This window comes from Anopheles cruzii, chromosome 2 (genome assembly GCF_943734635.1).
Source record: "Anopheles cruzii chromosome 2, idAnoCruzAS_RS32_06, whole genome shotgun sequence".
Taxonomy (NCBI): Eukaryota; Metazoa; Arthropoda; class Insecta; order Diptera; family Culicidae; genus Anopheles; species Anopheles cruzii.
This window is the reverse complement of record NC_069144.1, coordinates 24,417,833-24,430,210: the sequence shown is the minus strand read 5'-3', so window position 1 is coordinate 24,430,210 and position 12,378 is coordinate 24,417,833. Positions and strand designations below refer to the sequence as shown.

General features: G+C 51.9%; 3 protein-coding genes across 3 annotated transcripts in view; all 3 read right to left on the bottom strand.

Moving 5' to 3' along the window:
- The window catches only part of LOC128268853 (diacylglycerol lipase-beta-like), a 30,050-nt gene extending 29,574 nt beyond the window's left edge, over positions 1 to 476 (bottom strand). The window contains exon 1 of the mRNA XM_053006128.1: positions 215 to 476. The gene's annotated coding sequence lies outside the window, so the exon portion shown is untranslated. The remainder of the gene's footprint in view (positions 1 to 214) is intronic.
- A 1,963-nt stretch (positions 477 to 2,439) lies between these two features.
- Positions 2,440 to 4,325, bottom strand: LOC128278726 (uncharacterized protein F21D5.5). The gene is made up of 3 exons (XM_053017455.1): positions 4,181 to 4,325; positions 2,659 to 4,105; positions 2,440 to 2,595 (listed from the first exon to the last, which is right to left on the bottom strand). The coding sequence occupies exons 1-3, from the start codon at positions 4,323 to 4,325 to the stop codon at positions 2,472 to 2,474; spliced, it is 1,716 nt and encodes a 571-aa protein (XP_052873415.1). The 3' UTR covers positions 2,440 to 2,471.
- A 377-nt stretch (positions 4,326 to 4,702) lies between these two features.
- LOC128277573 (synaptojanin-1) lies at positions 4,703 to 11,238 on the bottom strand. The gene is made up of 6 exons (XM_053016050.1): positions 11,112 to 11,238; positions 8,531 to 9,949; positions 8,286 to 8,468; positions 8,107 to 8,218; positions 6,433 to 8,041; positions 4,703 to 6,356 (listed from the first exon to the last, which is right to left on the bottom strand). Exons 1-6 carry the CDS (start codon positions 11,236 to 11,238, stop codon positions 6,063 to 6,065), a joined length of 3,744 nt encoding a protein of 1,247 aa, XP_052872010.1. The 3' UTR covers positions 4,703 to 6,062.
- Positions 11,239 to 12,378: the final 1,140 nt, after the last annotated feature.

Here is a 12,378-nt window from a genome sequence, read left to right as displayed (position 1 = left end):
AAAAATTCAATTTAATTTCAAAGTTTTTCTTTCTTCAATTTACATGTTCTTGTTTTCATGATTTACTAACTGTTTTTCTGTGCTTTCTCTTTTGTGTCTACTTCGAACGATTTAGAGGATGACTATTTTGCTGAAGACATAGCTGTTTTGTCTACAGTAATTGTTGTTTTCATGTTGGGATATCGTGTCTAGTCGTTATGTTTACGCTTCTTACCTTTTTTGCGATTTTCTAAGCGTTTTTCAAATGTTGCGCCGTTGTTGTTGTGGCTGCTGCCTGCTGTTGCCGCCGCGTTAACTATCGCTTCACGTTGGTTCACTCACCGAGCAGCACTCCTTTTTCCGTCATTTGCTTTCACTTTACCTTGCTTCGCCGTTTCTCCCTTTATGCGCGTTGTTGCTCTTTCTTCACCGCCACTTTTTGTACTTCTATTTTCATTTGCTGTTTGCACATCCACCCATCGCACACCGCACACTGTGCACACTTACGATCGCACACCCATACACCCAAACCGTGTACACACACACACTCTCGCTCGATGCTAGAGCCGTTTGGCTATTTTGCCTAGTGTGGTTGTTCAGCACAGCACTCTGGCGCCTCTATTGCTATTGCTCACTACACTACTTTTACTTTGCGCGCGTTGCGCGCGGCTCAACCAAATTTCCCGCCTACTGTTGGAGATGGGTTGCTGGTGGTGGTAGTGGTGGTGGTCAGTTGAAATGGTGTTACATGCTCGTGGGACGCGGGAGGTTGGTGGCCGCCGTGCGGTTACACTTTGGTTTGGCTTACTTTACCCGTCAATCCGATCGCATTTGCTTCACATCGTCTGGGCCCCCGCCGTTTCCCGTAGCTGGAAAACTTGTTTTTCGTGCACAACGCGTGTGCCGACAGTAACGCACCGTCGGCGTTACCAAGTGTTACTACGATCGAATCGATCAGCGCTCGTTCTTTCTCCCTCACCCGCACGCACCCAGGCCCGCTGTTTGCTTATTTGATTTACGTTGCTTTGGGATTTTGGCTTTTTTCCGGTTTCGTACCTCTTTTTGGCACCTTCCTATCTAACACATGTCTTCTACGCTCGAATAGAAAATCTCTCTCGCGATCGCAAGCGTGAGGTCTTTCAGCGAATTATCATTCCATCAACAGGTTGAACTTTATCACCATTCGCCATTCACCCTTCACCGGATCGACCGCAATCCGCTGCGAAACCAAAGATCGACCGTGCTGGCGATGAAGGATGCTGGAGAACAGGGTCAACACACTCAGGTGGGTTATCCGACGTGCAGAATTCAATTGGGACAACTTTCGTGCTTTCTAAAAAACGCAACTGAAGTGCAACCTGTGTTGTGGAGGGTAAAAACATACAAACAAACAAGCAAGGATACTCCCGGAGGCTGCGCCACAAGAACTCGTTTGCCTCGTCTCACTCGTTTTCGATCATTCCCCCAAAGAACGACACGCAGCAGTAATTTGCAATAATGCGAATGTAAGCATACACACACACACACACTCACGCACCGGCTGCCAATTGTTTGCGGACTTTGATCTCACTTTGAGATGGAACCGGGAAACGGCCGGGAGGAACGTCGTGATTGGCAGGCCAGACCGTGACCAGAGAATATGAAACAAGTGGTCCGTTCCGAGTCTCAATCTTCGTCGACGCACAATCAAGGTCACCTACTGGAGTCTGAAAAGCAACACTATTTTTGCGAGATTTTCGCTCCTTTCGGCCAACTGCTGCCGGCTGATGGGAGTGATGTTGACAAAAGGCGTTACACACTCTGCGATCGACGTAAACAACGAAAACACAACCAACTGCAGGCAACCCTTTTGCGTCAGCTGATCTTGGACCGTGCGTGCGGCGGAAACGGAATCACTGACAGCGACCGCCCACACTTGTGCCAGAGTTATATTGCCGCCCACACCGGAAACAACACAGTACCTTCTTGGGACGAGTGAACCACGAACCGAATTAATGCCAGACGAACAACAAAAACCAACTACTCGCGACGAAAGAGAATGAGCGAATAACATCGCCATCACCACGATCCCATCCAAAGTTCAGTTGCTAGCATAACATCGCCACGGTCCAAGTAACGAAAAGAGAGTTCAAATAACATCGCCTCCACACGAATCAAATCCGAATCCCAAACTACTCGGGAGCTTTGCGAGCTTTGGGAGCGAAGAAAGAGCGCTGCTATGGCAACCGTAAGTCGGTCCCTTTCACTCGTGACCATGTGCACTTGCAAAAGCGGGATAGAAAATGTGTGTTTCTCTCGGAATCAAACTCCAGCTCTCTCGCTCGTTGGCGTCTTCACAGTGTATGGTGCAAGGCGTGGGACACCTTTTCGAAGATTGATCGCAATTAAGGGCCAAATTATATGTATTTGTACGCAAACAGGAGAATTTATTACAATATCATACTTACAGATCTTACATGATTTTACAAACAACTTCCAACAAAATTCCAGCATTATTTTTCCAGAAGAAACATTCGGTAAAGCTTTTCGTCATCCGCGGAGGAAAACTCTGGGATGAATTTAACTTTAACGACTTCTTTGAAGCCTTCCTGGAGTGATGGTTCTTTAAATTTGGACCTGCGAAAAGAGAGGAAGAAACGATTACTATTTGTTAACGCACATCCTGCAACGGCCCCTTACTTGTACGAATTGAACACCATGTCCGATATCGACGAGTGCGAGCGATCGGTTAGCTCACGGAATTCGTTATTGTGGCGTGCGTGTCGGTATCCCACGTCCATCATGAAGCACCGCACGGGTACGTTCGCCCGCGCCGCTACCTCCACGTATCGCTTGCGACTCTCCGCATCCGGGTTCGTATTGTCGATCACGACGCGCTTTCCCTGTTTCAGCGCAGCCACCATACTTGCCACGCACTTCTGCCACGAACCCAGCGTGTCACGGTTGATCAGCTCATACCCGTGGGGTACGAGTTGATGGCGAACAAAGTGGCTTTTTCCCGACCCCGGGAACCCGACCATAATGATAGCTTCCTGAGTCGTACTGGTTAGCTTAGCGGCAGGTGGCCAGAGCAGAGCCGAACCAGCCCCAGCTTCACAAGCTTCCTTCGGGTCAAACTCCGGCTTGGTCCATGGGGCCTCAGGCATGTTCTGGAAATGGAGTTCGGGTGTCAAAAAAGGAACGCCCACGTTAAGGGCCAACAGCCGATCTGCACTGGAGTGATCTTTCTTTCGCTTGACGGGCTTTTTAACCTCAGGCCGACCGGCAGCATCACCGACGTAGAAGCTACGTCCCTTGTCAACGGTGACACCGTCGTTCTTTTGCTCGCAAAGGGTTTGCCACATGCCGATCCTCGGCTTCCGGTACATCCCGGAGCCGGTCGAGATGAACACCTGCATCGGAACGCCCAGTTTGCGAATCAGGGATTCAATCTTCTGACGAAAGTCCTCGATACGGAGCTTGCCCTTGCCGATCCCCGCCTGGTTGGTTAAGATAACTAGCTTGAAGCCGGACGCGTTGAGCGATTTCAGCTTGCCGGGTACCTCCGGGAAAGCGATCTGCCAATCGTCTATCGATTTCGGGAACACGTTGCCGGATTTGGTTTTGATCAGGGTCCCGTCCATGTCGTAGGCGGCAATTTTCGTCGATGCCACGACACCGGCGCTCGTATAGACGTGCAGCTGTTTCTTGTCCAACGATTCCCAAACACCGCTCGTCGCGGGTTTTAGCGATCCGTACGATTCCTCGGGCGACGGTTTGTCCTCCTTGGTGCGCTTCTTTGACGCTTGGTCGCCGTGTCCGTCACTAGTTGCTTCCTGTGGTGATCGTTCTTCGCGTGGCCGCTTGCTAACAGATCCGGTGGTTTTGCGTTCCTTATCCAAAGTATCGGTGCTGGTGACACTTTGTGCTTTCTGCTCCACCTTTCCCGAATCGACCCGTTTGTGAGCTTCTTCGTATTTGAACACAAATTTGTACTTATGAGCCCCGGGCAGCAGCTCAATCACGTCGCCTTCGTACGCTTCGTAGCCGATGTTCCTTTCCAGTGACTTGCCGTTCAGCACCGATGGATTGAGGCCGAGCGTTTTCACCAGCACGTAAGCATCTTCAGCGTAGGCTCTCAAACAAACTTACGGAGGTGCATCAAAAGTGAAACCCTTATTCCTGCTCATACACCGTTCCTCATGGGACCTTGGTTACTTACCTTGGTTACGTGAACAGTTCGGATCCTGAATTAACGTTTGCGGGCTGCGACCGACCATCATCTGTTCCGATTTGATGACGATCGATGGGTGCGCGCCGGACAACGGGACAAGGCAACATTCCTTCACCACTTTATCCCCCATCATTTTTCCCAAAAGTCGAAACAAACGACGCCGGCCAGCTGTGTAAACAAACATCGCAACTGACAGCCCAAGATGACACTTATTCGCGCGGTCGCGGAAGTCGAGCAGTTCAAACGGCTACTGCGCGAATTAGGTATGAAAGGGTGAGATAGGGATTTATTAAATTGTTAACGGAATTTATTTAACTATGGCGATTAGAGACTGATCCTGAAAGTCGCAATCCAGTTCTAGCAAATGAATGTATTCTTCAGAAAAGGGCAATACTTTGAACAAGGAAAATTGGTCGAAAGCGCCATTCTTTTTGAGGCAACATTGAAGCAAAAGAGATAGTGATTTTTATTGTTTTACCGTGGTCTTTATTCGTTCGTTTCATGATAATAATAGTTCAATGTGTAACATGATACATTGGATGCGGTGTGTTAATCGACTACGTAGCTTTCGCGCACTGGTCCTTACCTATCAATCCGATAAATATTTTCGCAAGTTTTCCATACAAACGAAACAACAATTCACGCACAAATCACGAACTCACACGTTACATACACACAGAAATGGTTACCTGCATTCGCCATAGCCAATACACGTCTCCAGCACCGGTCCAGAGGGTGTATTTGGAATGAAATGAACTATTGCTAACCAGCACGGCATTGTTCAACGTAACAACAAAACCCTTCGCTCTATATCAATTACGGTACTCTGCTACCAACGCTACGAAGCTATTTCAACTTTTGTTAACCAGCTAATTGTAGTAACGGTTTGCTTCATTTATGTATGTATATATTCGATACGTTTCGCTATATAAACACGGTGCTCGCGTGCAGAGAGCTGTATGCAAGCGCATATTTATGTATATATAATGTACTTATGGTCGGATGGTCGGATCGATCCGAGCGACTGCGAACGCTGGCTGGGAATTGCGGGGCCGCCGAGCTACCACCGACGGGCAATTGTGGGATGGTATGCTTTTGCGACACGTTCCAATAATTGGTCTTGCAGTCAGCTCGGCCTGGCAATCCTTTCTTCCTCGATCCCGCCACAGACTTTCCGCAGCTATTTCCTCCAGTGCACAAACTTTTTTAATAATAAATAACAAACGCTCTGAGGAAAAGGGGAAACGGAATGGGAAATACGACCAAAACTTAGTAAACCTTCATCACATTGCGTCATTAAGCTACTCTCCGCAAAACCCGAATTCTATTCCCGTTACCACTTACACACAACAAGCAGGGTAAAATTAATATTTTCCGTAAAGCCGGTCCGACAACCTAATCTCATACGTAAGGATGAAGAAGAAGCAAGACAAGACGGAAAATAGAGATCTGTTTTAGCGGCTACTGGAATGTTATAAGCTCGGCAATAAAAACCGGAGAGTAGAGGGAGAACAAGCCGCCTAGTGTCAACCTCGGACTCGGCTGATTATACCTTCTTCGGCGAAGAAGCGCAACGACTACGGATAGAGTGTACGACTGTTATATGAGCGCGATCCACGGATCACCGGCTGATTTACCTACCAGGCTACCAGTGCTAACGAAATGATCCCTCACCCTTAAGATAAAGTGTGTCAGCAATGCGATGCGCTATTGATTCCTAGTTGTCCAGCTAAGGTCAACTCTATTGCACATTGGATTAGTTAGTTTGATTAGTGGCGCTTTGCTTGTGGCGCAGGTTCAGGAGGACAGAATGTTTCCCAGAGAATGGAGAAGTTGAGTTGAAAAATGGTGGGTTGCGCGAGAATGCGATTTACGGAACATTGGGACGTGCCGGAAGTGGTGGAGGACCACCGCTACGGTTCGGTATCGGTGGAGGTCCACCGCGCCGCACCGGGAGTGGCGGCGGAATACCCTTCGGAGGCCCTGCAGCGCCGAGCGACGCCGCATTTCCCGCAGACTGAGGAGAACCAGCTCCCGAGCTACCCGAGGTCCCAGGAGGAGAGGATTTGTTCGTCGATTTGCTGCTGTTGCTCACCACATCAAGATCGTAGACATCGCTTCGGGGTGGTGGCGGCGGTGGTGGTCCGCGGGGTTGTTCCGGAATCTACAATGAATGCGGGAGCGAGTGGCCAAAAGCTAGGTTATACATTCCAATGCTTAATGTAGGTAGGTAAACTTACGAAATCGTCGTTAATTTCTTCGTAGATTGCACATGAGTCTGCTTGCTGCTGCTGGGAGGCAGCGGCCGCAGCGTGAAGCGGGGAACCAGGAAGGGGCGAGCTGCTGGCGTACTCTTCCACCGGAGGCGTCGGTCGCTGCGGGGGTCCCGCTGGCACGAACGGCTTTTGTGGTAGTTTCGATGCGAGCAACACTTCCGGGCCCAGGCTAATAACGCCGGCCCGCGGATGATGGTGCTGGTGGGGCAGCGGATGCGGATGCTGATGGTGCGGCGATGGTTGATGCTTTGGTGATGCTTGTGGTGACTTTGGTAACGGCGGACGACTCGGGGGCCCCATCCGTCCGGTCGTCGGCGGACTTTTCGGGCGGTTGGCCGGCATTTCCGGTATGCCGAGACTGTTGTAGTCTCCGGCCGCAGGAACATCGCAGAAACTGACCGTGTTCGGGGTGCAGAGCAGAATTTCCTTCTCGACTTGCTCCACCCAATTGTCCGTTTTCAGTTTGATGGAGAGCGCTACCCCGCACACCTGCACGGAGCGCTTCTGGGCGGCGGTCAGTGCCGATTGTCCATCGCGGAACGTAACCCACATCGTGTCGCCCACGAAGCGTACGAGCGTTACCTCACCGATCTGCGTCAATTCCTGTATCAGTGCCGCCATCAGGTTCTCATCGTAGATGCTGCCCTCGTCTTCGTCCCCAGAATCGGCGTACGGTCCGCCACCGACACCACCACCACCACCACCACCGGTACCCGTGTTGGCCTGTATTAAGATCGTACCGTCCGGTGGTCCCAGGTCGCGAATAACATCGCCAAACACGGTGGTTCGGCGTGCCGGATCGATTCGCTGCACTTCGATGTCGATCAACGCCAGCACCGGTCGGTGATCGCTCTGCTTCAGCTCCGCTCGTCCGTAGTGTACCAGCCGGCCCGGGTTCCACCCTGGGTGCCGGTCCGCGTCTGGGCTCTGCTTACGCCGTCGCCACAGCACTCGATCAGTCCAAGCCGGTGCCCGTGCCTTTTCGCTTGTATCGTAGTCATCGCTAAACAGATCGTACTTATACGTCGGTGGGAACGTGATTTCGCCCTCGAGAAACTCGTTGAACACGCTGCCCGCATTCTGTTGAATGCGCAGCTGATCGTACGGCAGGATCACGCTCAGATCGGTCGATGCCCCACCGACACGCAGCATCTCGCGTAGTTCGTCCTTTTCCATGTCGATGCGATAGTTGAAATCGCCACACCAGAAGATGTAATCGTGCGACTTCAGCGAACGGCCCATCGGGAATGCGATCTTGCGCGTTATCTCGGCGTAGTCCGCGTTCCGTTCGGTCACCTGCGATTGACCGGCGGCAAAGTGCGCGCACACGAAGCACAGTGAAGTGCCGTGAAGCACGAAGCGTATGGCCGCCGCACCCTTGTTGCCGGTCGCTCCACCAAGGCCCGTTTTCACACAATCGATTGCCACGTCGCGGATGTATGGCGCGTGTTGCGGTCGGATGTAGATGTACAGGCAAACGCCAACGAGCTGTTGGTAGGTCAACAGCACGTACTCCTCGTCCCGGCTCACTACTTTCTGCAGCTCTTCGGCCCACGCTTTCGCATTATCGGAACTAAAAGAAAGAAATTGAAATCCAATCAACGATGAGAGAAAGCTCCACCAGCACCTCTAACTTACCTCGCCGCAACAATGTTGGACGCATTCAGATCCACAATCTCCTGAAATCCGATAGCGAATACGTCCACCGGCGGTTCGTTGGTGTCTTCCGCGTGACTGAAATCGACGAGCGCTGCGAAGAAGATGGGAACAACTGTTAGTCAACTCATCGTCAGCATTGCTTTCCGAAGCGCCCGTACATCGTGATCGTGCCAATCGATGACAATCCAGCAGCCAGTCCGCCAGTGAAACGTCCTTGTAGGCGACACTCCGGAAGTGTTTGCCACCGTTCACGTTGTACGTTCCGCACGCAATCCTTACACCGACCGGATTCACATACTCTTCGTATCGTTTACACATTTCCCTCAGGACGGGTGTTGGAGCTGCCGAAGAAGTGGTTGGGATGAGAATCAAGTATCGTCCCGTGGGCACAAAAATCACTCACCGTGTAGCATGTTGGAGGGAAGCAGTATCCTGGCCCGGTCGGCCAGCTCCGAGCTGAGTGTCGAACCGACCAGCAGTACATCGATCGCTTCCTGCTTCGAGTTGTCGAGCAGATTGTTCTGAATAGTTCGGGCGGCCGACCGTGCTCCGTCCATCAGCTTCGAACCACCCTGTATTGCGCCGGTTCCGGCGTAGATCTTGCTCACCTCGTTCCCGTTGTTGATCCACATCTGCCGGAACACCTCCTCGAACCGGGACGCCATCTGTTGCTTCTTGTCCGACAGTGCGCTCATCTGGTGAATCTGTTCGCCCAACATCTCCAGCCCGACGTACGTCTGGACGCAGTTCGTACGGTCGAGACAATCGAGGCAGTTCGTCCGAACCGCTCCCCGTTGCTCGCGGTACACCGTGTCCCCGATGGCGTAAAACATGCCAAAGTCGGGGCACGTCGCATCGATGCGTTGCTTTAGCTTGGCCAACGCGCTCGTGTTGCCGCTGCGACACTCCTGGTGGTAATCGAACACCAGGTGCGGCACGTCGTTGTGATCCGATTCGCGGTGGTGCCGCTGAAACTCGTTGCTCAGCATCGCTTCACCCTCCTTGCTGCCGATCAGGCTCGTACCGAGCAAATTGACGATCGCCTGCTGGCCGTACCGGGCCTTCATCGTGCACATGTGCCGATCGAAAGCCGCGCGGGACGATTCGAAGCCGCGCGACAGCTTCACCTTGTGCGATCCGACCTGCACGCCCGGTTGTTCCCAAAACAGGGGCACACTGCCACGGGTCTGCACGTACGACGTAATCTCATTGTCCAGATAGATGCACTGCTCCGTCTCGACAAAGTTGGCCACGCACCCTTCGTCGTTGGTACCGCGCACGTTGAACCGTGTTCCGGCCCGCTCGCAGCTCAACCGCGAGATGATGGCCGCGCGCGCTTGCTTACTGCCGGCGTACACCGTGCGGATCTCCACCGAGCCACACATCGCCCGGAGCAGCCAAAAGTTGCACTCTACACCGAAACGCAGCAGATGGATGAACAGCATCCGGTTCCAGAAGAACCGATTGTCCGTCTCATTCGTGCGGCGCCGCCGCTGGGCCGAGAGCGTTATGTCGAACCCGTACGCTGGTTGGGCCGTGGCCGGGTTCGCGAAGGAAAAGTAGAACGTGCCCGAGTTCAGCACCTTCCGTATTTCGGCCACCTTGTCCTCGTTCGTCGGTTGATACTGTAGCGAGACGAACTGCGTTTGGGTGATGCGAAAGATTTCGCTGTCGAGTATTTTGCCCACCGAAAAGCACCCGGTCACCATCACCAGGTACAGCAGCGAGGTATCGCCCGCGTTCAGCTGCAGCACCCCGAGGCACCCGTACGCGTCCAACACTTTGGTGTACTGTTTACGGACGATTTCCGTTTCCTGGGCCGCTATTTGAAAAGAAAAGGTACCATTAGCATCGAGTGGAGGACGGAAATCGTTCCCCCTTTGTCGCCAGGTTCTTCAGTACAATCGGTCATCATATCATCGGTCTTTCAACTCTAAGCTACCCTTTAACTGTTACAATTACTCGATAAGATATCCAGCCCAATCAATCGAGATACTCTCATCGATCTTGCGTGTTCCGTTTCCTAGTTTGCTTGATCGAAAGTTAAATTGCTCTTAAACTTTCCCCAAAGCCGACAAAATGCTTAAAATCGTTCAAGAAAATTCGATTATCCTACAGAAAATCCAGATCGTAAAGCCGGATTGCACCATCGGAACAAATAGAACGAAATTTAATGAATACAATCACAATTTAATCAATTTAAAGTTACAAACTGCTGTAGACTACGGCACTACCATCGGCAGGTTGATTGCCCTCTTTGCATATCTACTGCCAAATCGATCCGATTCCGTTGCGGATCCGGTTGCAGAATCTCTGCTTACAACTCATTAATCACTGTGGTTGGTTCAGTCCAGAAACACTCCGCCAGTGGTCGGCCGATAGTGCAATGGTGGACTTCCTCATTCACGTCAATCGATAAATCGTGTCCTCGATGATATCGTTCCGTGTGTGTCCGCCCCACCGTCCGCTTTTTGTGGGCGTCCATGAACTATCCCACGGAGGAAAGAGTGTGAAAACATTCCTGTCTTCGATAAGAAGGGCAAATGCGTCGGACGCCGTTGATTAGGGTCCATTTTGGAATATCATAAACATCCCATCGTCTCACGAATATGGTTCGAAAAAAAACCAATTCAAAGCAATTTCAGTTTTAATTAGCGTCGCTTAGAAATATCGATCACCAGTGATTGGCCCCTCATTGGTTTGTGTTCTTAAAATATCCCTTGATAGATATAGCACCAAACGGTCAATGGTAGGTCCCATATCCTTGAACCGGCGGCCGCGATCAACTGTATCCGACCGTTTCCGAAAGTGGGTTCATGAACGCAGGATGGTGTGGGCGCCAAGGTGGGCCCTACAGCCAGTTCAAGCAGACCGTGAAGGGTCACCGGACCAACGGCTTCGGAAGGGCTCTTCATCTGATAATGCCCCCACTCGGAATCGGGTTCGGAATAGGGTTCTTTTGTCCGGGCCTGAAGGATACTTACACAGGACGGCGACGGCCTGCGACTCGAACAGCAGCGTTTCGGGTTTGTTCCGATGCTCCAGCAGGACACTGTGCGGCGACGGTGGTTTCGATTTCTCCAGCACACGGAATCCTTTAGACATGGCCATGGTGAGTCTGTGCGTTCCTGTACTTTGTTTTACAGTCGAGTAATGGGTCCTTCGCTTTCGCTTTCACTACCGCGCGCGTGTTCCTGGTTTCGTTGAGTTAATGGGTCGCTTGGGTCACAAACGCAAACTCGGCCCCGGCGGGACCTATCGAAGAAGGAAAGCAGAAGAAACTGGGATCAGTTGAAAACAATGCTAAAGGGAACACCTCCTGTCGCGTTGCGACTGTAAAACGACCCGCCCGGGGGCACAACTCCCACCGCAGCCTCCTGCGAAATTCCGCTGCGGTCAGCGATCGTTCGCTGGAAGATGATCATAACGATTACGTTGTTTATGAACGCGGGTAGACGTGGATGTGTGAATGGTTACGCGATCCTCCGGCGCAAAGTGTTCGCAATAACAAAACCCTCCGAGTACTCTCGTTGTGGCTCTCGGCGACCACTGGCGGACTGGGACTTCCGAGAATGATCCGTTTTCTGTCGCTCGTTCTGCCTCACGTTCGCCTCCCGGGGCCCATATTGTGTCCACCGAACGGAACCGGTTCCCAGTGCCGTGCCCCTCTCTCTCGCCACGCCTACGCCTCGCAACCAGTGTCCGTGGTTGTTGTTGTTGTCGCCGCGCTACGGCTCCATCTCTCACGCTCGCGGGGACCACGCGGAGATCGATACTCGCGATCCCATCGAAACCGGAACCCGCCAGATTCCCGCCGGCTCAAAGGACCTCGGGAAGCGAGCGAGGCGGATTTTGAACTTTCTCACGATTCGAAAATTTTCCCACGACAAATGTTAATTACAGATTATGGGCCCCTTTCCCGCGCTCCTCCTCCTCTATCTCTCTCTCTTTCTCAGCATCTCTTGCTCCCTTCGTTCGTTCTTGACCGTTTCTATGCGGGGCGGTCTCGGGGCCCGGGAAGATCCCGATGGGTGCTTAGAAGCCCACCACCTTCTGCTTGTCGTTTCCTTTATCGTTCTTCTTTTGATTCTTCTGTTCCGTACTCCGGGTGCTGCTGTAGGCAATGTGTGGATGATGTCTGTTTTCGGTCCGATTCGGGACGGACAGCAAACAACAAACAACATCACATTCAAAATACGGCAATACCACCAGCATCTTTCTCTCTTTCTCTCTATCTCTGTACGGCGAGCC

What these genes read in the sequence shown, in the direction of transcription:
- LOC128278726 (XM_053017455.1), bottom strand. Translation starts at nt 4,325, where the DNA reads ATGATGGGGGATAAAGTGGTGAAGGAATGTTGCCTTGTCCCGTTGTCC. An exon ending in GAACTGTTCACGTAACCAAG is followed by an intron (nt 4,106 to 4,180) that starts GTAAGTAACCAA and finishes CACCTCCGTAAG; the next exon opens with TTTGTTTGAGAGCCTACGCT. An exon ending in ATGGTGTTCAATTCGTACAA is followed by an intron (nt 2,596 to 2,658) that starts GTAAGGGGCCGT and finishes CTCTTTTCGCAG; the next exon opens with GTCCAAATTTAAAGAACCAT.
- LOC128277573 (XM_053016050.1), bottom strand. Translation starts at nt 11,238, where the DNA reads ATGGCCATGTCTAAAGGATTCCGTGTGCTGGAGAAATCGAAACCACCG. An exon ending in TCGATTGGCACGATCACGAT is followed by an intron (nt 8,219 to 8,285) that starts GTACGGGCGCTT and finishes TCTTCTTCGCAG; the next exon opens with CGCTCGTCGATTTCAGTCAC. An exon ending in AAGAAATTAACGACGATTTC is followed by an intron (nt 6,357 to 6,432) that starts GTAAGTTTACCT and finishes CATTCATTGTAG; the next exon opens with ATTCCGGAACAACCCCGCGG.